This window comes from Xenopus laevis, chromosome 8L, assembly GCF_017654675.1.
Source record: "Xenopus laevis strain J_2021 chromosome 8L, Xenopus_laevis_v10.1, whole genome shotgun sequence".
Classification (NCBI taxonomy): domain Eukaryota; kingdom Metazoa; phylum Chordata; class Amphibia; order Anura; family Pipidae; genus Xenopus; species Xenopus laevis.
The window spans coordinates 93322228-93349097 of NC_054385.1; the positions used below are offsets into that span (position 1 = coordinate 93322228).

The 26870-nt window shown below is 39.5% G+C and overlaps 1 protein-coding gene across 1 annotated transcript in view; it reads right to left on the reverse strand.

Annotated features, from left to right (window-relative positions):
- Nucleotides 1-23596: 23596 nt before the first annotated feature.
- Nucleotides 23597-26870, reverse strand: part of prkch.L (protein kinase C eta L homeolog) — a 101538-nt gene continuing 98264 nt past the window's right edge. Inside the window, 1 exon segment of the mRNA NM_001092325.1 lies at nucleotides 23597-25096. Coding sequence (NP_001085794.1) covers nucleotides 24917-25096 — 180 coding nt within the window. The 3' untranslated portion in view covers nucleotides 23597-24916.

Genomic DNA, 26870 nt, shown 5'->3' on the forward strand with positions numbered 1-26870 from the left:
CAATGGAAGGGGAAGAAATATTCAAATAGGAAAGAGTGAGTGACTCTGTCACGTACTGAAAACTGGACATAATATGAAGCGCCACCATTTCACTTAATGGAGCCGGATGAGATAACCACTAAACTTGGATCCCTGCCTGGGCAGTAATTGAAGCCTTTGTGAGAATACTGCCAAGAAATATGGAAGGGTCACAGTGATGTAATGCCAGCCTCATTACTTTAGTGCTGGCAGATGTTTTAACACTGTGATTCTAAAGAAAAATCACCATACAAATGAAGTATATAAATGTGTGCTACATCAATCATCCCTAGAAGTATGTAAAGTCTATTCTCTATGGGTCTGATTTACTAATATTCGATTTTTATTCTTTTCAAGAACTAAAACTAAAAATTTGAGATTTATCAAGTGTCAAAAACGCGAAAACTTCTAGTACAAACCTTTGGCAAGTAAATACAGTCGAGGTCCTACAGAAGTCAATGGGAGCTGCACCCAGACTTTTAGAGGTTTTCAGATTTTTTTTCAGTAGTGATTGTCCAAAAAAACATAGTAGTAAAAACATATCACACAGAGTACGTCATATAGTTAAAGGGATACTGTCATGGGAAAAAATAGTTTTTTCAAAATGAATCAGTTAATAGTGCTGCTCCTGCAGAATTCTGCACTGAAATCCATTTCTCAAAACAGCAAACAATTTTTTTTATATTCAATTTTGAAATCTGACATGGGGCTAGACATTTTGTCAATTTCCCAGCTGCCCCTGGTCATGTGACTTGTGCCTGCACTTTACGAGAGAAATGCTTTCTGGCAGGCTGCTGTTTTTCCTTCTCAATGTAACTGAATGTGTCTCAGTGGGACATGGGCTTTTACTATTGAGTGTTGTTCTTAGATCTACCAGGCAGCTGTTATCTTGTGTTAGGGAGCTGCTATCTGGTTACCTTCCCATTGTTCTTTTGTTTGGCTGCTGGGGGGGGGAAGGGAGGGTGTGATATCACTCCAACTTGCAGTACAGCAGTAAAGAGTGATTGAAGTTTATCAGAGCACAAGTCACATGACTTGGGGCAGCTGGGAAATTGACAATATGTCTAGCCCCATGTCAGATTTCAAAATTGAATATAAAAAAATCTGTTTGCTCTTTTGAGAAATGGATTTCAGTGCAGAATTGAAAACATTTCACCTATAAATGATGTCCTTTCTCACTGCATTGCTTTATCTGCATGGATAGCAGAAGGCTGAAGAACCTAACACCCTCAGCGGCGGTAAGAAAGCACCTGCTGTTTGCTGAAAGAAACGAAAAATTACTAATTAATAATATATGATATAATATTGTACGTAATAGAACAAACCCTATGTAGTGCAAATATACATTTTTATATGCAGACATGATATCACCCTCACTTATTTGTGGGTTTATAAAGGTTATCCGGAATTGCTCTTACACCTCACTTTCATTATTCCCAAGCGCAAGTATATTGTGAGCGAATGTCTCCCTGAGGGCTCAGTCTGCTGCTAATTAATCAGAGCATGAAGCTTCTACTTTTCCATTTTACGCTGCCCGAGAAGTCACAAGTTTAATGAGACAATGTGGAAGGCGCAGACTGGAAAGCAATTACAGCAAAACTTGCGTGTGACTGTTAAAAGGCGAGCGTGTGTTGGGGGGGTTAATGTACACTTTTATGGAAACTGTCAGTCCGGATAGAATCTGGTGCATAATTGGAAAAATGTATCGAAAGGTGCTCATTGCTATTGCCTTTTTGTTTTTTATATTCTTTCTAATATTAGCCTTTGCTTTTTTGAGATGAAACATAAAGTGGAAAAAGAAAACAGACAAGCTTGAACCGTAGGTTGCTAATCTTAACCACAAAAGGCTGAAAATCATAAGACACCCGCTGACACCATTAGCAGCCAATATATAATTGCTAGCATTAAATAATTAGTATATATCACTGTTACTTCCCCTTTTTTGTAACATTCAATGAGGTTGTGGGTGCTGGGACACCTAGGCTCGAATATCCATGGCAGTGTTTGCAATCTGTCATTTTATCACACTATGCACACTGCCTTCCTGCTTTGAAAAATCACTGCAGGTGTCAGTGTGGTCAGTTATAGAGCATAGAGACCTGTGTCTGCCTAATGAATATAGAGCTGCCTGCTTTTAGCATGTTGTAAGGACAAGCCAAGCTTTTGCTTACTGATGCTGCACTCTGCACCTCTTGCCAGGAATCTGGTTCAAAGTGCAGTTAGAACTGGGGAAAAGGTAATGCATGAGCACTAAGAGACACACTCTTGAGCACCTTAGTGCTCTAGCTTTTCTTTATTGGGTCTAAATAAATGACCCCTTCTAGTGCTTCACAGGGACACACTGGATCTAGGATTTAGTTCAGCATTTGTCCAAGTCTAGTAGAACAAATAGTGATGACTCCCCATCCTGTTGCTTTGGAATTTGGGCTTGAGGAACAATAAAGAACTACTAGGTGTGATCCAAACCAAAGTGCTCCCCTTCTTAAAAATCTTAAAAAAAAAAAAAAAAAGGGGGAAATTCTGCAGTGTCCAAATTAAAACTAGAATTTATTAATATTTTAAAAAGTGGGAGACTGAGGCATTTCGGGTTAGAACCCTTAATCATAGGCTGCCAATAAATAAGTGTGCTAACCAAAAACACCCCAGTCTCCCACTGAGGCACCTATGTTTTTAACTTATTAATAAATTCTAGTTTTAATTAGTAACGGTAGTGCAGCATTTTTCCCTTTTTTGTTTTGGATTTGTCTCAATCTGACCATTTGTTTTATCCAAACTAAATCCAATCCAGCTGCATAACTGAAAGCTTTACTATTGTTTTCCAGAGATAAGGTCATGTTGGAAAGACGTATATTGGTGGTAAAATAGAGATAGAAATTTAGAAAAGAGACAAGTTTACAGTAACAAGGGGTGACTAATGCAGTTGAGAAATTCATGAGAGACAATTTTATAGAATATAGCAAATCCTTTAATGGGCAGACTAGATGAGCCAGATTCTTTTCCTGCTGCCAAATTATTTGTCTCTACGTAATTATGGACGCTGATAAGCTTCCCTGAAGAGGTGGTTCTTTAGGGAATGTTTAAATGACTGGAGGCAAGGGAAGAGTCTGGATGGGGAAGGCTTGCACATGGTAGCTAGAGCACAATTAAAGTCTTTAAGACAAAATTTAGGTCACTGTTAAGCTCCCCATAGACGCGACGATGCTTCTTGCTGAACAACCGATTTTAGGGAAGTCCGACCAATCCTTCGAAATTATCGTGCGGTTAGTGGGATTCGAAGGATCGTGTCAGGAAATTGATCGGCCAGGTCAAAAAATCTTTGTCGGTCCCAGTGCAATCTATCTATGTTTGCAGGGCCAAGCAGGCAGCTCCCCTTTGTTTTCCTGGCAAATTGGTCTTTTTAGTTGATGGTCCATTCGTACGATCGTTCTGAGAAGATCGTGGTCTCACGATCAAGATCTGATCTTTTAAAAATCTCAACATCTATGGCCAGCTTTAGGGAGAAAAGGACAATTAAGCTGACCATATACAAACTGATAGAATCGTTTGAAATATTATGATTTTTGGTGTGTATCCTGACAATATTCATGTAGAAGGTACCGGTATGGTTCATTTGGCAGATAAGGAAGTGAAGAGGAGCTGCATAGGAACTCTGGCTGTTGGTCTGAATGAATAGAGCAAAACTAAGGCAGTCATTTTCATGATATCTATTCGTTTGGCCCATGGGTTAATCTGTCAGATACAGTACAAGAGAACAAAGAAGGATCGGCACACAGGCATTCAAATTTGCAGTGTTACCTGCTCGTTTAATGTGCGGACTGCAACGTTTCGGGGTCACGCCCCTTTGTCAAGCATGTGGAGACCATAGTGCAGACATTAGAAATAGGGTGTTCAATTAATAAATTAGCATATATAATTATCAAAACATCTAAATACACAATTTATAAAGTGCAATAAATTCTCGACTCCCACAGTGAAAATTAGTGTCCATAATGTCCATGATGATAAAAATCCATAATCCGTTTTAGAAAAATAAAAATAAAAAAATATCCCAAATAGTCCAGTGTATTAACATTCTTGTGTTATAAAACATCCTAAAATAGAAACATTCTTTATAATAAATGACATACAAATTTTCATAAAAAAGCATTTTCCTCAACCGACCGAAGTAACAACTAATTGGCAACAAAATATCAAATATTTCTATATTTTTTTGATATTTTGTTGCCAATTAGTTGTTACTTCGAAGTTGTTTCGAAGCCAAAGGATTTTACTTCGACGGTCGAAAATATCGAGGGTTAATTAACCCTCAATATTCGACCCTAGGTAAATGTGCCCCTTAGTCATAGGCTAAATACAAGCAGTTTTTTCAAACAAAATATTTAGGGCAGAGAGACACGGTCAGATTCAGGGAGATTAATTGCCCGGCTTATATACATATATATATATATATATATATAGTCCATGGAAGGAGCACTCACAGGTCTTACGACAAAAATCAAGAAGTGTTTATTATGGCCAAACAACTGACGTTTCGGCTGTGACACCAGCCTTTCTCAAAGTGTCACAGCCAAAACGTCAGTTGTTTGACCATAATAAACACTTCTTGATTTTTGTCATAAGACCTGTGAGTGCTCCTTCCATGGACTATATTGCGATTTAATACAAGGATTGCACCAAGGCAGTTATTTTTGCATCTTTTTCATGAGTGCCAGTAGTATCCACTTTGACTCTTGGGCTGGCGGGCCAGTGTCCTGGTCCAGTCCTACCCTGTCCTTTGGTGTTATTAACTTAATACAGGCACGCCTTACCCCTGTCTCCTACACAACTTACAGTTTCAACTGAGCTTATGGGGAAAAATACCTGAAAATGAAAATAGTGAGAGGGCATTTATAGATTTGCAGACTGTGCTTTCAAGGAAGTACCACATGTCCCTGACTTCAAAAAACATCATTTATTGAAGAAAAGGCATGCTGCCTACTTTCTTTAGGCCTGGCAACACTCTAATTAAAGAGTTATACTCTCAATGCCTTACTTTGCTTAAAATAAACAATACTTAATTAATTGTAAACATTGTGTTATTTTACATTTCTGTATCCATACTGGTACATATTAGTCATTTATATTCATATTGGTTGGTGTATAGGTCCAGCATATATATAGAACAGTGGTTCCAAAGCACAGACTTTATATTGGTAAATTGCATGCAAGTGGGGTTGCATGTGCAGTTTTGCGTTCTGGGAAAAGCAATGCAATGTGGGTAAAAAACATGGAGTTTTATATGTGTTGTTGTGGCAAGCTGATTTCCACTGATTTCCTATTAATGAGCTGAAATGATTGCCTGGTAATAAAAGGGCTACAGAAATAATGATACACAGTTTGTGTATCATTTGCTACAGTTTTCTACATACAGCCTTTAATATTGCAATAAAAAAGATTATTTCTATTATTAATACCTATTCATAAATGCCAAAATATAAAAATACAAATTACATACAAAGAATGACTGATGCATGAGGTAAGGAGGGCCCTTCTCATTACAGCTGATAATAAACCATTAGCAAGTTCCTACTTCAACACCCATAATTTGTGTAGCTTTGGGTGTTTCAAGTTTCAGTCTGATGCTGTGGCTTTGTGTCTTATATATAGTAGCATCTGTAACAAAAAGCAGAATGTTCCCTGCTGTACTGTGTAAGCAACATACTATGCTGAGACTAATAGGGGAAAGTCAGGAGTAACTTCCATATAAATAAGCCAGGGAATGTATGCGCACCAGCATAAGAAGAAATGGGTCAAATCACTATATAAATAAAGGATAATAATAACAGTGTGTTTTAGAGTCTGGTTGGGCAAACCCACACCTGATTGGGACCTGCCGACCAGCAACATGATCGGCACCCATCACTCCAAAACCTCCTTAGATGTGTAAGGTGAATAAAACTTGCCAAATTCCCAGGGTGGGAGGGATCAGTTTTGCACCTTGGTTGGGTACCCAGGCGGGTTACCTGCAGACTGCCTTCATGGTCAGGGAATCGGGGACTTTATGTCCGAAACATGACTGATTTGCATGTATACTGAGGTACCCGACCCATGAAAAGAGCAATATATGCCTTGCTACTATTTGATTCTTTTTAAGTATTTTAAAAGGTACATTGCACTCGTCATATTTTCTTGAAAAAAATTCTATGCTGGTGATTTAATGAATTATCTAATATTAGATAATCTTAGTCAAGGCTGTCCAACTGGTGGCATGTGGGCTGAATGTGGTCCCTCAAGGCATTATTATGGCCCAAAATCTGCTCAATAGATTTCTTTGTGTAATATCCTAATTTTTTGTAGAATCTGACTAATGTTGAACAGCACAACTCTAAATCACATATGGAAAAGCAACCGTATCACAAATGCTAGAGCGCACATCTATAAGTTTATGAGAACACATCTATTACCAGATGCAATCCTTCTTGGAAATGAGCCGAATCTTTCCCTATCACCTCTATATCTGGCATTATTAATCTACACTACTCTATGAAAATAATTCCATCCAGTCAATACCAAATTATGGCTTTACAAATCCTACATATCTTATCTAACCCCATTAGAGTGCTTAATATTGGGTTTATTAGAGAGAGGCCTCTGTGGTGCAGTACCTATGGCTCTACCGAATTGTTAATACCTTGGGGCTGGCAATTTATCATTATTGGGAATCACTTACATATAAAACAATTAACACCAGACATAGAATGGGCATTTTGTAGTAAATTTTGAGTAAATGTAAAATAAAGTGTTTTTTACAGTGAGAGCTGTAAGATGTGGAATTGTCTCCCTGAATCAGTTGTACAGGCTGATACATTAGATAGCTTTAAGAAGGGGTTGGATGGCTTTTTAGCAAGTGAGGGAATACAGGGTTATGGGAGATAGCTCATATTACAAGTTGATCCAGGGACTAGTCCGATTGCCATTTTGGAGTCAGGTAGGATTTTTTTCCCCCTCTGAGGCAAATTGGAGAGGCTTGATATGTTTTTTTTTTGCCTTCCTCTGGATCAACTGGCAGTTAGGCAGGTTAAAAAAAAGTTAAAAGTTTGAACTTGATGGACGTGTGTCTTTTTTCAACCTAACTTACTTTGTACAAATTGAATATTTCAAGAATGGCTGTCAACTAAAACACTATCTACTGTATATGCCTTGTTTAAAACAAATGACACTTTCTCTTCCATAGAAATTGGTTAGAGGGTTCAGTAAACAAAGAAACGGATACAATTTTATTCTTATATTTCTACACTGAAAAATTAAAATGGCCATACCCGTCATCAAAATTTTCTCTACAAACGTTAAGAGCCGAATCGTCAGATATGCAGATAGAAATAATAGAATTCTACTTCTGCCTGATGATTCAGCATTAACCTTCTGCCTTTGAAGGTGACCAATGAAAAAATTCAACCCTGTCCGATCAACAAGACAACGTATATCCAAGGCATTAGCTGTTATTGGTCCCTCATCTCCCACTGAACATGGTACAAAATAATATAACTGCATGAATGGTCACCTTAAGATGGAAGACACTGTCCAGAATCCATTGAAATCTGCCAATATATATATTTTTTCAGGCAATTGTACACAAGGTTAGTAAAAAAGTTGACACGGAATAACTTAGAAAATGTATATGGTGAGTTATCCAAACTTCCACAAACATACATTTTGATGTAATCAGATAATCATATTATTATGACTTCTTGTTACCTTTAACTTAGGCTTTTTGCTTTTAAAAAGCCCATTTTGTTAAAATGATGCCAATATGCTAGGTCAGTGAAATTTGAACCATTCAAATTGTAAGGGCTGCATTTGCAATTTTTTATGTTACATTTCACCAATGTGAAACATGTATGTTTCTAAAATTGCATAGATAAAAACAAACAGAAAAAAATGATACCCCCTAATTCCTTATTCTATGTTATGTGCTGAAGCTGAATCAGTGAAGGTAAAACACCCGGGGACAAGTGATATCTGATTTAAGCTGTTTGTCCAGAGGTCAGTGCGTCACCAAATATCATAACTGGAAGCTGACTGGTATCAAACGCACAACAATGATATTGCCTAATGGCTATATGTGAATCAGCCTGGTTTTTACACAATTTACCAGAAGCAGCAAATAAAATGATGTGAATCTTCAACTTTATCCAGGAAACACCTTGACCTTCTATAACATGTAACCATATTTCAACCACAGCTTTAATCTCAGGAGATCAGTAAGTTCATACACAGTACTTTTACTAAACTAGGGACTGTAAGCTAGGCCTTATCCCCATCTTTGTGCCCACCATTACGGATACTTTGGTGCCTGAATAAAAGCAAATCCCATCAGCAATCTTTCTAGAAGAGTAGAGGATGTTACAGGACCAACATCATCATATTAATACATTTGGTTTGGCAATGAAATGTTGAATAGGCAGGGATACCAATACAGTAGGAGCACTTATATGTTAATGTATGTTAATATCTGTAGCTTCAAATGATTCTCAGTAGGATGCTGGGAGATTCAGCTAATTAAATCTAGAATGTCTTGGGTTACCTAACCGGATATTCATGATCACTTATTAAACACATTTGCAAATACAACTGATGTGTCTCTCAAGCAGCACGTATATCAGAGACCGGCTGTATCAACTGGGGTCTGTTATAATTGTACAGCTTGGGCTCCTTGTTCCATACTGAACATTATTAAACACTTGTTTATGGCAATGACAATGCGCACCCCTCCTCGTGACTGATCTGCTCTGTAGAACAGGGAAACTACAGTGAAGTCATCATGGTAGAGTCCTATACAGGTCTTGTTGGGCAGACCCATGCCCAACCTGTACCCACTGATCCAAAACCTGACCTGGACTGCAGACCTGCTATATGCCCATCCTGTCTCATCTACCTGACCCTACCATCCCTAACTCAACCTTTAACCCAACCCTGAGATCCACAAAACTGGAAGTGATGTTGGCATTGCCTGGAAGTGATGTCACTCTGGAGGTGGATCAACCGGCTCAGGGGAAAATATTTTTATCACTTAGAGTGTTGGGGGGATTTTGAGTCTGCAATCAACCCAGGTAACCAAGCTAACCAAGCAGGGTACCTGCAGACTGCCCTCATGGTCAGGAATTTGGGGACTTGTAACCTTATCACATTGAGGGTATTCTGCAGGTACCCAACCCAATGTAGGACTCATGGCTTGTTTTGTGCAGGTTGTAGAACAAGTGCACTAGTGGTCTGGCAATTAGGTGTGCAGCATTCTTGTGGTTATGGTCTTGGTTTTTTAAGGAGGTAAGTGGTCCCTGCTTTTGGTTGCTGCCCAGACTGGAATGTTTCTGGTTCAGACAAGTGCGGTCGGTATATTCTGTTCTTATTTAAATTCTGCCACTAATGTCTCCCTTTCTTTAGAATGTTTGTTTTTGCAAATGAACTGCATTATAGCATTGGATTGCGTGTTAGTACTCCTCCACCAAACCAGCCTATTTGTATTTCTAGGCTTTCTGAAAATCTAGAGCAAAGTTCACTCCAATGACGACACCATTTGTTGCTTCAGTTCCTTTCGCAGCAACTCTCCTGTATCCAGCAAGAGAACAGTTCCTTTAAATGAGAGAAAACCCCACCCACCAACTGAGAACTGCTCCCTTCTCCCGTCAGTAAAATACCGCAGGTTCAACTCAGTTTACATCACATGTAATAAAAAGGCACAGTGTGCAAATGGCATGACAAGATCATATGATTCATGTCAATTTATGGAACATGAAATCAATCTACAATTTGCTATAAGATAAAATACAGCTGGTTAACTCAAAGTCTGCATTAAGCCATGGGAATATCATTTCCCATAGACTCCATTTCAATCAAATAATTTTTATACACTGGGCTCATGTGTAGGGCATTTTTAAAAATGATTTTCATTTTCTCTATAATAATATAATAATAGTACCTTGTACTTGATCCAAATTAGGATATAATTAATCCCTATAGGTTTCAATTCCTATTGGGTTTATTTACTGTTTACATAATTTTTTTAGTAGACCTAAGTATGGAGATCCAAATTACAGAAAAATTCCTTATCAGGAAAACCCCATGTCCTGTGCATTCTGGGTAACAGGTCCCATACCTGTAATCTTACCTTTTTTGCCAGTGACAAAGAATATAAAGGATCGTAGGGACCACAACCCAGAGGGTCAGATGAACCAAAACTAAATAAAGTGGTCCAAGAGTGCACATTTGCTCAAACATTTGGGGCCACTACAAAGAAATGTCAATACACAGTCTGTGTTTGGTCAAGCAATTTTATCAGAATAATAATATTAAAAATTTGGGGGTAGATTTATCAAAGAGTAGGCAGAGTGAAATACTGCCTCTCTCCATTCATTTCTGTGGGATTTTTAAAGGCGTATTTATCAAATGGTGAACTTTCACTATCACCCTTTGATAAATACGCCTTTAAAAATCCCATAGAAATAAATGGAGAGAGGCGGTATTTCACTCTAGCGGACTGTGGAGATCTCTAACTTCACTTTTTGATAAATCTACCCCCATGATGAATAACCTGAGATGGGCCTCTAGACCTTTTTAACTCAAGCTTAGAATTGCCCTTTTGGAGATATGAAGGAACCAGGGGGTGGAGATCAACTGGGATCCACATAACGAACAATAATCATAGACCCAGTGCAGTTAGTGCAAGTATGGAAGTTACCGTATATACTCGAGTATAAGCCGAGTTTTTCAGCCCCCAAAATATGCTGAAAAACTCTACCTCGGCTTATACTCGGGTCAAGCGAAAAAACGGTCGCCGGCGCCTAAGAATATTCGCCGGCGCCTTAGAATAGTAGCCGGCGCCTAAGAATATTCGCCGGTGCCTTAGAATAGTAGCCGGCGCCTAAGAATATTCGCCGGCGATTAGAATAGTAGCCGGCGCCTAAGAATATTCGCCGGTGCCTTAGAATAGTAGCCGGCGCCTAAGAATATTCGCCGGCGCTTAGAATAGTAGCCGGCGCCTAAGAATAATCATCCAAAAACGAGATTGAAACTTACCAGAAGCTGCTGCATTTCTCACCCTAGGCTTATACTCGAGTCAATAAGCTTTCCCAGTTTTTGGAGGTAAAATTAGGTACCTCGGCTTATACTCGGGACGGCTTATACTCGAGTATATACGGTAGTAATGATTATACCTGAAGTAAATGAGCAGTTATGTTCCCAAGTGAATTGGTGCAGCTTAGGATATGTCCCAAGGATGCAGACAGTGCTATGACTTGGGCTGGGAAGAGGAAGGTGCTATTTGTAAGGGGAGGAAGCAAAGGCATGAGTCACAGCACCGGCAGTCTGAATACAAAGAGAGCAGGGGACAGTCACCTTCCCTTGGCTTGCTCTACTTTATTCACATATTTCCCATATGTTGCTCTTTGCTTTGTATCGGTAAATGCTGCTTGTTGACCTATGAGTTTCTATATCTAAGGGCTGCTATTTGACCCAACACTCTCTATGGGGCAAATTTACTGACCTCCGAAATTGCACCAGCGATGGCTTCGCTGACATCGCAACATTTTGCCAGGTGCAGATTCGCAAGGACAACGCTAATTCACGAAGATCCGAAGTTGCGTCCAGGGTTCCGAACGCTTGCGAAGTTGCGCTAGTGATAATACGATAAGCAGTTTGAAGTTACACTAGCGATGCCTAATTAGCATACGGCGTGAAGTTTAAGTACAATGGACGTGTATGTTGCAGTAACTACATTACACTACACAAGGCCAGTGAACTTTAAAGGAAAACTATACCCCCAAAATGAATACTTAAGCAACAGATAGTTTATATCAAATTGAATGACATATTAAAGAATCTTACCAAACTGGAATATATATTTACATAAATATTGCCCTTTTACATCTCTTGCCTTGAACCACCATTTCGTGACTCTATCTGTGCTGCCTCAGAGATCACCTGACCAGAAATACTACAACTCTAACTGTAATAGGAAGAAGTCAGGAAGCAAAAGGCAGAACTCTGTCTGTTAATTGGCTCATGTGACCTTACATGTGGTTTGTATGTGTGCACAGTGAATCTTACGATCTCAGGGGGCGGCCCTTATTTTTTAAAATGGCAATTTTCTATTTATGATAACTAGAGATGTCGCGAACTGTTCGCCGGCGAACTTGTTCGCGCGAACATCGGGTGTTCGCGCTCGCCGGAAGTTCGCGAACGTCGCGCGACGTTCGCCATTTTGGGTTCGCCATTGTTGGCGCTTTTTTTTGCCCTCTCACCCCAGACCAGCAGGTACATGGCAGCCAATCAGGAAGCTCTCCCCTGGACCACTCCCCTTCCCTATAAAAACCGAAGCCCTGCAGCGTTTTTTCACTCTGCCTGTGTGTGCTGAAGAGATAGTGTAGGGAGAGAGCTGCTGCCTGTTAGTGATTTCAGGGACAGTTGAAAGTTTGCTGGCTAGTAATCGTTTTGATACTGCTCTGTTATTGGAGGGACAGAAGTCTGCAGGGGTTTGAGGGACATTTAAGCTTAGGTAGCTTTGCTGGCTAGTAATCTACCTTCTACTGCAGTGCTCTGTATGTAGCTGCAGTGGGCAGCTGTCCTGCTTCTGATCTCATCTGCTGACTGCTGCAATAACAGTAGTCCTTGTAAGGACTGCTTTTATTTATTTTTTTGTTGTTTTACTACTACTACTACTACTACTACTATAAGAGCCCAGTGCTATTAGTCTAGCAGTGTTGGGGAGTGGGACTGGTGTGCTAATCTGCTGCTCCTAGTAGTTCAGCAGCACCAACTTTAATTTTTTTTTTTTAATATTCATTTTTTTTTTATTTTACTTTTTTTATTTTACTACCGCTGTAGTAGTGTATAAGTTGACCTTTTAGGCATTATTTGCCCTGTAGGCATTATTTGCACACTGTTTTCTTCAACCCGCCATCGAGCTGTGTGACCTTGTTCACATTCTGTCTAAATATCCATAATATTACCGTCTCCAGAAAAAACACCGGAGTCACTTTTTTCAAGCAGCCATAATATATTTTACGTAATCCGTATCCACCGCTGTAGTAGTGTATACGTTGGCCTTGTAGGCATTATTTGCACACTGTTTTCTTCAACCCGCCATCGAGCTGTGTGACCTTGTTCCCATTCTGTCTAAATATCCATAATATTACCGTCTCCAGAAAAAACACCGGAGTCACTTTTTTCAAGCAGCATTCATATATTTTACGTAATCCGTATCCACCGCTGTAGTAGTGTATACGTTGGCCTTGTAGGCATTATTTGCACACTGTTTTCTTCAACCCGCCATCGAGCTGTGTGACCTTGTTCCCATTCTGTCTAAATATCCATAATATTACCGTCTCCAGAAAAAACACCGGAGTCACTTTTTTCAAGCAGCATTCATATATTTTACGTAATCCGTATCCACCGCTGTAGTAGTGTATACGTTGGCCTTGTAGGCATTATTTGCACACTGTTTTCTTCAACCCGCCATCGAGCTGTGTGACCTTGTTCCCATTCTGTCTAAATATCCATAATATTACCGTCTCCAGAAAAAACACCGGAGTCACTTTTTTCAAGCAGCATTCATATATTTTACGTAATCCGTATCCACCGCTGTAGTAGTGTATACGTTGGCCTTGTAGGCATTATTTGCACAGTGTTTTCTTCAACCCGCCATCGAGCTGTGTGAGCTTGTTCACATTTTGTCTAAATATTGATAATATTATCGTCTCTAGAAAAACCACTTGAGTTACTTTTTTTCAAGCAGCATTCATATATTTTACGTAATCCGTATCCACCGCTGTAGTAGTGTATACGTTGACCTTGTAGGCATTATTTGCACACTGTTTTCTTCAACCCGCCATCGAGCTGTGTGAGCTTGTTCACATTTTGTCTAAATATTGATAATATTATCGTCTCTAGAAAAACCACTTGAGTTACTTTTTTTCAAGCAGCATTCATATATTTTACGTAATCCGTATCCACCGCTGTAGTAGTGTATACGTTGACCTTGTAGGCATTGTTTGCCCAGTTTTTTTGGCCGCAGCCACTGAAGCACAGAGGCCAGAAAAAATATGCCATATAAATGCTGAAAATAGTAATTTTTTGCCATACGTTGACTCAACGTATATGGCAAAAAATGACTATTTTCAGCATTTATATGGCATATTTTTTCTGGCAACTGTGCTTCAGTGGCTGCGACCAAAAAAATGCATATTTTCTGCATTTATATGGCATAATTTTTCTGGCCTCTGTGCTTCAGTGGCTGCAACCAAAAAAATTTATATTTTCAGCATTTATATGGCATAATTATTCTGGCAACTGTGCTTCAGTGGCTGCGACCAAAAAAATGCATATTTTCTGCATTTATATGGCATAATTTTTCTGGCCTCTGTGCTTCAGTGGCTGCAACCAAAAAAATTTATATTTTCAGCATTTATATGGCATAATTTTTCTGGCAACTGTGCTTCAGTGGCTGCGTCCAAAAAAACTGGGCAAACAATGTCTACAAGGTCAACGTATGGCGAAAAATTACTATTTTCAGCATTTATATGGCATATTTTTTCTGGCAACTGTGCTTCAGTGGCTGCGTCCAAAAAAACTGGGCAAACAATGCCTACAAGGTCAACGTATGGCAGTTGTTTAAAGAGAACAGTAGATTACTAGCCAGCAAAGCTACCTAAGCTAAAATGTCCCTCAAATCCCTGCAGACTTCTGTCCCTCCAATACAGAGCAGTATCAAGCAGATTACTAGCCAGCAAGCTTACTATCATCTGTCCCTGAAATCACTAACAGCTCTCCCCCTACACTATCTCTTCCAAGCACACACAGGCAGATTTTTCAGATACATTTTTGCCCTTGATCCCCCTCTGGCATGCCACTGTCCAGGTCGTTGCACCCTTTAAACAACTTTAAAATCATTTTCTGGCCAGAAATGTCTTTTCTAGATGTTAAAGTTCGCCTTCCCATTGAAGTCTATGGGGTTCGCGAACCGTTCGCGAACCGCTCGCATTTTTGCGCAAGTTCGCGAATATGTTCGCGAACTTTTTTTCCGACGTTCGCTACATCCCTAATGATAACCCAATGGCATATACTACTAAAAAAGTAATTATTATGATAATGGTTCATTTACATGAAGCAGGGTTTTACACATGAGCTGTTTTACTCAGTATCTTTTAATAGAGACCTACATTGTTTGGGGGGTATAGTTTTCCTTTAATATAATAAAATAGAGGTGTTATATTGCTCTACACATGTGCCCAGTGTATAGTTTAGGTGCCATATGTTAGGAAATGTAGGAGGGAACCCCAAAAAAAATTATGAACTTTTTCAGCCTATCACCCTGTAAAAAGTAAAAGACTCCAGCATTTTTTGGGACTTAGAAAAATGTTTAAATTTTTTTGAGGAACTCCTATCTACTCTATTGCACTACACCTGGTCTGAGGTGGTGAAGGTAAGTCTGGCGCAAAAGATAACGTTCAGTAAAATCCGCATCTTAGTGAATTTGCGTAGTTATGTCCATTCGCCAGAGAAAAAGTTTATCTGGCGTTAGAATGCGAAGTAGCGCTAGAGTCTATCTCCTTCGCTAGTGAAGTTACACCATCGCCGGTTAGTAAATCTGCGAAGTCACGAAATGACGTCACGCTGGTGAATTTTCGCCAGCGTTAGTCACTTCGTCCTGTAGTAAATTTGCCCCTATGAATCCAACTGTATTTCTGTTCCAGTTATACTACTTGGGCTCCTCAACCCTTCAAGAAGAAACCCTTTGTCTACTATTTTCTGTCAGATAAAGACTTTATTCCAAATACAGTGGTCAGTGCGGCCAAGGGCTGTGTGTTCCTAATGGGCTTGTTTACTTCTTTTGTGGTTGACGCAAGATATTTCTTTATTCAGGCACAGAATTAACTTTTCCAATTTGTGTGTGGTGGATATATGATCTATGTAGAGATGACATATCATTGTCAGAATTCTATTTGTCGCTCAACAAGCCATGTTTAGGAGAAGATTTTATTGGGCAGCATGAAAGTAAATGAACCATACCTGAGGATCCAAACAGTTCAGTAGCTGTTTTTTTGTTTTTTTTAGGGTGATCATAGATATTATGCTGATCCTTCTGTGTTATACAAATCAAGATGGGCCATATTCTTTCACCTCTGACCAAAATATCAATGCACCGCCATGCTCTTTTAAAATTTGGAAAGAATGGGCAAGTCATCAGGTCAGCAACATCCTTTTGTTTATTTCATACTGACTCAATGCCAATGGCCTCAACTAACAGACAGCTATGCTGGGTATTGTGCAATGTTGGAAAGACTGTATTGCACTTTGAACTTGAGGAACACTGCAGGGATGTTATGTTTCACAATGCACAACATTGAGGAAATTACACACAGGATGAGAAATTAGAAAAGAGTTCAGGAAATGTGGCCAGTAGCAAATACCCACCATTTATTGCCTTATAAGTTTAGTCTTGGCCTGATGTTCAGCCAGTCTGATCTTCTGTAGGAAATCCTATTTCAATTGATTATGGATATTTAGGCTACATTTGTTTTTAAAGGGGTAGTGCGCCTTTCAATTACCTTTTAGTATGTTATAGAATCGCTTATTTTTAGTAACTTTTCAATTGGTCTTCATTTTTTCTTTTTTATAGTTATAGTTGAATTATTTGCTTTTACTTCTGACTCTTTCCAGCTTTCAAATAATGATAATTCCATTCTGGTTATGTTTTCAGTGGCTGTTGTTTCCATGTTGCTGGCAATGCAAAGGTTACAGTATCAAGCAGAGACTGGGTTTCTTGGCTGATCAGGAACAGTTTGGCTATTTATATAAGTGTATAGCGTGCAAGTCAGCTGAGGTCAAGTCAGTGCAGAGTTCAGGAAGAAGAGTTGAATTTTAGGCCTGGTTTTATGTTTGTGTGTGGTTTGTGCGGTTGTATTATTTACAGCATTTCAACTTCTTCATTTATGTTTATGAAGAAATATGCACATATTGTTCCACTGCAGTAATTAGCTACAATGAATATACACTACAGTGCAGCAGGGAATAGCCTTTTGGGAAGAGACAACAGTTATAACAGGACAAGATGTGACAACTATAACTACTGTATATCAGTTATAAGAGGTTGTTCCACTTTGAGTTAACTTTTAGTATGATGTAGAGAGTGATATCCTTTGACAATATGCAGTTGGTTTTCATTTTTTATTATTTAAGGTTTTTGAGTTATTTCGCTTTTTATCCAGCAGAACTCCAGGTTGCAATTCCCGCAATATGGTTGCTAGGGTCCCATTTACCCTAGCAACCATGCATTGATTTGAATGAGATACTGTAATATAAATACGAGAGGGCCTGAATAGAAAGAGGAGCAATAAAAAGTAGCAATAACTATAAATTTGTAAACTAACAGAGCATTTGTTTTAGATGGGGTCAGTGCCCCCCCCACCAATTTGAAAGCTGGAAAGAGTCAGAGGAAGGCAAATCGTTCAAAAACTAAAAATGAAAAGTTGCTTATAATTAGCCCTTCTTTAACATAGGAAAAGTTAACTTAAAGCTGAACCACCCCTTTAATTAAAGCACCTCTTTAGAGAAAGTGATCCTATAGTTGCCTGCACCCAGGGTCAGCTGAATGTTTTTCATATGTGGGGTAAGAGCTCTTTTTCTCTGTCTCTGGGTAAAGTCTTTGGGAATTATCCTGCAGAAAGGCATCTGCCTCAACCACTGGAGGATTGTGATTCAGTAATGTATTGGCAACTCAAGTGGCTACGGCAACACTGGCACCGCAGAGTGACACACAAAATATGAAGCCAGGGAAGAAAATGCAGAGGCCCGCTATGTCTGGAACAGACACCAACCACATATAGCCTTTGATAAGGCTCAACATCTAAGTTATCAGATCATGTCTTAAGGGACTGGGCTCTACAAATGAGAGCTGTAGTAGATCTGGACACAACTAGAGTCACTATACATGTCCCATGACCACATTCTTTAAAGATAACATTTAGACTTTATACTCTTTGCACTGGTTCTCTCACTGGCACCCATCTGGTTGTTTCTAATAAGGGAACTAGTCTTTAAAATCTCCAATGTGTAGGCATGGTACACCCTTTCCCAAGTTTGCGCCTCATTTACTACTGTGAGTAAGCATTACTAGCCCCAGTTCATACAATATACTCTCTTTTAAAATTTCTTGGCTGACCTAGTTGACTTCTGAATCATAAGTCAGAATCTCCACTATTGTGTTTTAGTCTTATTGTTGCTTGTGTTGGAATACACCCTGCGTGTTGACGTTTTGTTATATCTGACACATGGGAAAAATATTCAAGATGCCTGACATTATTTGTTGAGGGCTGTTATTTAAAGCCGCAGAGCTGTTGCCTTTGTACAACACATAGTGTGACAGGTGTCAAGAGTATAGTATGTTCCGTGCCTCCAGTGCTCTTAAATCCATCCCTGTCTATGACAGTTAGTGGTGGACTTTTCAGCAGGGCTGCATTATGTTATGGCTGGAAGGAAAGCAGATAAATTAGGGAAACTGTAACCAACATCAGATGCTTCTGACATTCCAGTCACTCCTACATAATACAATGTGTTGGATCAACAAAGTGAAATTCTTGGTCTATGGCCTCTAGATATTACCTGTGAAACAGCTTTGTCACATGACATGTACTTCCAGTAAGCAGAGGAACTCTCATTCATATTTTGCATTCTAGAAATAGCTTAAGGTTACTGTGATGCAAAACTAGTTGCCAAAATTCACCTTAATATCATGAATTCTGTTTAGTGTAGAAAGCAAATGTATAAATCTCCCCCAGTTCACTAAATTGGGGTAAATATTACTGCCAGAGCTCATGCATGTAATTGTAGGTATTTATGGATCGCTCACAATTCACTTCATTGATACTATCACTTGGTGCAGAAAAAACAAGAATTCATCATATTACTGGTATGGGATCTATTATCCAGAATGGTTGGGACCTGAGATTTTTCCGGATAAGGGGATCTTTCTGTAATTTGAATCACCCAGAATTCACGCGAATTCACTAAAATCCGAAGTTGCGCTCAGGGGTAGCGTAAGGTTGCGAAGTTGCGCTAGCGTTGATACGCTAAGCGAAGCGAAGTTACGCTAGCGATGGTTAATTTGCATACGGCGCCAAATTCAAATTTCAATGGAGGAATACGTAGAACCACTACAAATGCCTGGGAAACCTTCAAAACATCAAATAAGATTTTTTTTTTGCCCTACACATGTGCCCACTGTATAGTTAAGTTGCCATGAGTTAGGCAATGTAGGGGGGAAGGAGGGGAGCCCCAAAAACATTTTCGATCTTTTTCAGCCTATCACCCATAATATAGAAAAAACGCCAGCGTTTTTTGGGACTTAGAAAAAATTTTAACTTTTTTTGAAGCAATCCCTATCTACTCTATTGCGCTTCGCCTGGTCTGAGGAAGTCTGGCGTAAAAGGTAGCGTTCAGTACAATGCGTGCGTTAGTGAATTTGCATAGTTACGTCTGTTGCGAAAATTTGCCAGGCGTAAGGGTGCGAAGTAACACTAGCGAATTTACGCCAGCGTTCGCTAGCGTTAGGCGCTTAGTGACTTTGCCCCGTTAAGTCTGCTAGAAATAATTTAAACCTGAAATAAACCCAATAGGACTGTTTTGTGTCCAATAAGGATTAATTATATCTTAGTATGGATCAAGTACAAGGTACTGTTTTATTATTACAGAGAAAAAGGAAATCATTTAAACAATTTTGAACTATTTGATTAAAATGGAGTCTGTGGGAGATCGCCTTCCCGTAATTTGGAGCCTTCTGAATAACAGGTTTCCGGATAACGGATCCAATATTACTTTGATCATGAATTTTAAAACCAAGCTTTATACGATTACCATAAGATTTGGGTTACTGGATTTTCAAACTGAAATCTGGGGACACCCATAACAACCAATCAAAGATTTGCTTTCATTGTTGAACCTGCAGGTGGCTAGAGAAAATCCAGTCACTGATTTCCACCAAAATATACATTTGACCAATTCCAGTTCCCCTTACATTTTAATTTACAATATTCCACACTATATAAAGTTATGTATAATGTAAGTTATGTCTTATACAAATACACACACATAACCTTTAAAGTGTGATCTTATCTTCACTTCTAATCAGGAGTAAATATGATGATGATGATGGTGGTTTCAAAATAGCTTGAGGGGCCATGTGACCAAAAATGAATAATACCAATAATGTACTTTATGTGATGAATGGTTTATTATTTTTCCTCTAGCCACATCCTAGTGCTTCTCCTTGACTTTACTGCTCACACTGAAACTATAGATCAAATTCTTCTTTTTAATAAGCTCAGTCATTTATATGCAAATAAAGCTCATGTCTGTTGTACTTCCTACATCCAATAGTGATCCTTCATTAGTTTGTTCAGCTTTTACTCTTCGGGCATGTACCTCTCTGTGCAGTTTAAGGTTCTGTTTAATGGCCTTTCATATTTTTCTCTGTACAATTCCCTCGGCAAGCTCATTCGTTGATTTGGCTAGCTTTATCATCTTTATTCAGGCAGCACCCAATCTCTCCATACATGTCCCCTCAAGCAAAGTTAATTGGCAGGCTGGTTTCAAGCTGGTTTCTGGCAGTGTTAGACTGGATGGCCATGTAACATATCCAGCTAAACATGTCAGAGGCTGAACTTCATCTTGTGCCTGTAAAAACAACCTCATAATCAACCCCGACCCCTGATCACTATTCATTAACAACAGCTTGTCCACTGTTATTGGCTTTTGAATTTTCTTTTCGCACAAAATACAAATCAGGGCTACCATTTGCCATATTCTTCATCCCTGAATTATACATATATTCCCATTTCCTTTCTAAATTTTGGATTACATTTCATATACTCTCCTTTTTTTATTACTGTAATTTATCGTACATGCAGGTAGAGTCCTGTAGCTGGTTGAGTACTTACAGGTAGCACCAGAATACCCGCAAATCAGTCAGGACTCAATCTTAATATTCCTTATCTCCCCACCATGCAAGGAACGCGTTGGGTAAAGGGGATATCGCACGGGTTTTGCAGGAAGGACCACGAGGAGGATCCACAAGCCGACAGGACCACCCTCGGGAACACTGCAGCCTTTAATTGAACTATATGCGCACTAAATGTGAGTGCAACTATATTAAAAAAAGATTGTTTTATTATTATTAAAGTCGTTTTACACTATTTTGGATCTGATGTTTATCTGCATCTGGAGTCTTGCGGAAGGGAGCGACATGAGGGGACCTTTGCAAAGATTCACTACATAAGCGACACCACATTAGTGGTTTGTAAGTAGGCAATTCAGCCGTTAGGTGGAGGTGTTTTGGATTGAACACAGAACTAATTATAATTTTCAATTGAAAACCTCCCCTCCCCCCTATAACTGCTTTTTTTTAAGAGTGAAAGGTGTATATATAAGAAAAAGTTGGTTAAAAATTCAATATAAACACTGGGTGACACCCTATAGGATTCAAACATACTACACCATATCTGGTTTCTGTTGCCACAAGCGCTGATCTCCTTTTTTATTCTTTGGAGATTTTTGTGCAGCTGAGAGACTGTGGAGAGATTGGCAAGAAACAAACTTGAAGGACTAACATTTTTTTTTAACTCTTTGTGTATTATACCCTTTAACTGCTGCTTGGCACTAGTAGACGGCCATTCTGGAGGTAAAAAATTTATATATACGGTTCCTACATGAAACAGACCTTCATGTGATCTCGCTTCCAGTTTGTGTGATGTTAGTGTAAACTCCTTATTGGAGGCAAAACAAGCCTACTGGGTTTATTTAATGTTTAAATAATGTTTTTTAAGTAGACTTTAGGTATGAAGATCTAAATTACAGAAAGGTCTGTTATCCAGAAAAACCCTGGTTCCGAACTTTCTGGATAACAGGTTCCATACCGTAACACATTTATATATGTTATTTTTCTTATTCACTGCACCAAATTCCATTTAATGTTGCGCTGTCTGCTGAGGGAAATACTTGGATTCTGTTTTAACACAGCCGTCATGGATAAAGACCCTTTCTTGTATCACACCTGTGTCTAGGACCTTTTTTTCCTTAAATATTCATATATGAAAAATAGTAATATATATCAATTACATTTTAAAGGAGCTCTTGCCCAGGGGTGCCTTAAAGGAAAACTATACCCCCAAAATGAATACTTAATCAACAGAGAGTTTATGTCAAATTGAATGACATATTAAAGAATCTTACCAAACTGGAATATATATTTACATAAATATTGCCCTTTTACATCTCTTGCCTTGAACCACCATTTTGTGACTATCTGTGCTGCCTCAGAGATCACCTGACCAGAAATACTACAACACTAACTGTAACAGGAAGAAGTGAGGAAGCAAAAGACAGAACTCTGTCTGTTAATTGGCTCATGTGACCTTACATGTGGTTTGTATGTGTGCACAGTAAATCTTACGATCTCAGGGGGCGGCCCTTATTTTTTAAAATGGCAATTTTCTATTTATGATTACCCAATGGCACATACTACTAAAAAAGTATATTATTATGATAATGGTTCATTTACATGAAGCTGGGTTTTACACATGAGCTGTTTTACTCAGTATCTTTTAATAGAGACCTACATTGTTTGGGGGGTATAGTTTTCCTTTAATCATTGTTTGAAAATAACCACAAATGATTTTTAATAGTGCACTCAGGGCCGCCATCAGAAATCGCAGGGCCCCATACAAAAAAAATTCCTGGGCCCCCTGGGCTGCGCCCACCACAAGCCCCACCTACAGGTCCGCCCTCCCCACCCCACAGGTCCACCCACACCACACACTAAAAAATATTGGTGGTCAGGGCCCCCCATTGAAAAAAACATTTGTGGCCAGGGACCCCATTAAAAAATATTGGAAGCTAGGACCCCACATGGGAAAAAAAATTGGTGGCCAGGGCCCCCCACGTTATAAGAAAATTGGTGGCCAGGGCCCCCCTTAAATGTCCATGTAAAAAAACTTGTCCCCCCCAGAAGTTTAGAAGAAATTTGGTGCCCAGGGCCCCACCATACAACAGGGACCACAAAGGGTTACCTTTAGGGGGGCCCTGCCATGTTACACTTACTTCATTAGTGTGACCCATCAGTGAGCTGCCAACTACAGAAGGGAGGAGGGGAGCACAGGTGGCTGCATCTTCTTCCACTGTCAGCATTTTCTTCCACTATTGGTTACAGAATTTCAAGTCCAGGTAAAGCTGCATGGTGATTGGATGAGCTGGAGGAGAAGTTCAAACCTTAGCTATCCAATCCCTGAGCAGCTCAACCGGGACTTAAACTCAGTGACCAATAAGGGGAAGTAATGGACAGAAGATACCTCCCCTTGTGCTCAGAAAGCAGGGGGGCCCGGCTAATCAAGAAACTGCGGCATGGCCAGGCACCCCTTACCCTCGGGCCCCCTACAACTCTCCCCCCGTCCCCCCCCTGATGGCTGCCCTGAGTGCACTTATATACAGTGTATGTATGTGTGTATATATAAATACACACATTCTATGAGTAGTACATATAATCCATTACTATATCTTCACTCATTCTTGTGTCAGAGCTTTAATGGTTCGATATCTGAAGACATCAGAATGCATGCAGAATAAAAACAAAGTAGAAACAAAGGAACCTTAAACGCAATTGGAATATCATTGATAAGTTGCTGAAACAGAAAAGAAACCTTATATTTACAGCAGTTTCATAGCTTATGTTGAAAACATATGTACATACAGCACACTGATCTGACACAGAGATGTGATATTTTGGTCACGCATGGTCTTATAATTTAAACAGAAAACATGACATGCAAAAATGGAGCCTAATAAAAACATATAGATGTCAGTTAAATGTAATGGTCGGTACTTTGCAGTCTCTCGCGGTCTGAATTCCAACACAATGAAGCACTTTAATCCTGGAATTGAAAATATGTCCTAGACTTCTGGAGGGGGGATCTGTACAGACTTGCAATTGCCTATTTTTGTGTTTCTTCTTCGACATAATAGAAAACACTTTGTCAAGTTAACAAAATATATGAGGAGAAACTCCGTACGAAAAGTGCATGCTTCTTTCTTCTTCCTTTATTTCTTTTTATTGGGGCCTGCATGGAGGCAGTGGAAGACTGCATTCAGTAACATTTCAGATTCCCATACTTACAACCTTTAAAGCTACTATCTCTTATATAAAAACAGCATGCCTGCTCCACAATTAAGCTAATATAAGTCTGATCTAACCGACAAAAAAACTATTTTGTGTCACAAAACAGGGCCCAAATAGTCACATTGTCTAACTCTAGAAAGGCACATCTCCAACATGGGCGCATACCTGGTCACTACTTTGTTCACCTGGGAGATATAGACCCTCTATGTCCATTTAGTTTTCCCTTCTTACTGTTTATTCCATCAATGACCGCATGCCGTGACACTCTTTAATAGAAGAAAGATGCATTTAAATGAATCTTTAGATGACATTAAAATATTGCCGCCAAGGCTCATGCCTTTCAGTTATAAAATCAGTTCAGATTCCCATCAATGTTCCCTGTGTGAGTGCAAAATCTCTACAAGTGCAGTTGGGGAATGCAGATAACTTTATCAGTTTCTATCTGCAATGTGGCTTGCTGTGTAAAGTGGAGGAAACCTGCCACAAATCTTCTTTAATAAGTTATGTCCCAGACAAGAGCGCTGTCCTCTGTATTAGCCAGGGGTTACGCTGGAGTTGGTTACATTCCCAGTAGGAAGACAGAGAGGCATCTTTATTCATGACCAAGGAAGCACACGTTATCAGCCGAGATGCGTAATAATACCTTCATCTTCTCGCATTCCACTTATTTGTCTTGAGAATGAAATCCCTGCAGGTAACCGTTTACTGTGGCATCTGAGCACTGCCATCCTGAGAATGGTTCTGGAGCTCCGGAGCAGTGTAGGAAAAGTTCCTGAATTCCTCCTGATTGATCATTGGCAGGAGGCTCTCATCGATAGGGGTCAACACTGCATCCTCTTTGATAAACTCCGGATCAAAGTTGCTGACATCCTCTCTAGCTTTCTGCACAACAAGCAATGTACAACATTAGTGATCATGTGACGTTCGTTTTGGATTTATAAAGTGCAACTCAGAACACAGCAGAATCAGAATTGGATTATTCCATTCTACTGCAGTGTGGTTGTTTCTACCCCCAAGAACCAACTTTTCAGCTAAAGAGCCGGTCATTAAACTGCCTGTTGCCTGTTGACTGCAGTCAGAAACAATGAATTTGTGTTTTCATTGAAATTAATGACATGTTCCTTGGTCAAGTTCATGGCCTTCTGCAATAGCTGGAAAATGCTGGCAGAATACACCTTGTGTGTCATTAGCCTAATATAATGGAAGCATTTTGTTTGTCTCCCTTTGGTTTAGGAACAATATTTCAAACTGTAAAATTTATCATACTGTGTAAAAAGTGGAGTGAAACATTACCAGTGATGTTGCTCAAAGCAACCAATCAGATCTTTGTTTTTGCTTTCTAAAGGCCCCCATACACGGACCGATAATAGCTGCCGACAGACCGAGTCGACAGCTTATTTGGCCGGATCTCAATCGGTCAGGTTAAAAAATCCTGTTGGATCGCGGCCGCATCTGTGCGATCCGACCACTCTTATCAGATCAATTCTGATCCGATCTTTGGGCCCTAGGGCCCACGATTGGATCAGCCCGATATCGCCCACTTCAATGTGGGCATATCGGGGAGAGATCCGCTCGTTTGGCGACATCACTAAACAAGTGGATCTGCATGGTGATTGGATGAGCTGGAGGAGAAGTTCAAACCTTAGCTATCCAATCCCTGAGCAGCTCAACCGGGACTTAAACTCAGTGACCAATAAGGGGAAGTAATGGACAGAAGATACCTCCCCTTGTGCTCAGAAAGCAGGGGGGCCCGGCTAATCAAGAAACTGCGGCGTGGCCAGGCACCCCTTACCCTCGGGGCCCCCTACAACTCTCCCCCCGTCCCCCCCCTGATGGCTGCCCTGAGTGCACTTATATACAGTGTATGTATGTGTGTATATATAAATACACACATTCTATGAGTAGTACATATAATCCATTACTATATCTTCACTCATTCTTGTGTCAGAGCTTTAATGGTTCGATATCTGAAGACATCAGAATGCATGCAGAATAAAAACAAGGTAGAAACAAAGGAACCTTTACGCCTATGGCCAGCTTTACTGTTGAAATCTAATTGCTGATTTGGTTGCTCTAGGCAACATCACTGGTAATGCTTCACTCTACTCTTTACACAGCATGATAAATAAGTCCCACGGTGTACCAAATGACATTGTCTGAGGTTAGAAACAATATATGCATATTCCCGCTACCAAATGAATACCAGAATGAATACACAATGATCCATATTTTATTGTTGGAACTAAAGCAGAACCAGAACAGTAGCACTCTATACTGCACTCTACTGGCAGTGGCATTGTACTGTTTATTTCATACTATGGAAATACAGTTCTGCAAGAATGAAACAAATGTTTCAATGTAGACAACGCATGTATCATTTCATATCAAAGTGATACTATAATCATGTATTGCCCTACTTTTTATCCCATGTGCTCGTTATTTTAACAAATTGGATATTATCACTTTAAATTCTTCCATTAGCCATCAGTGAAGGAGTCTCTCTAAATTCAAAAGCAGAGTGGCTTCTTTGTGACTTGAACCATTGAGGCTGCATTTGGTTCTTTTTGGTTGCTCACTGGCTGGAGCCTTGGGGGCATGAAAGTGGAGGATGATAAATTATAATTATACCAATTAATTTTGGCAGTTCTTATTTTTG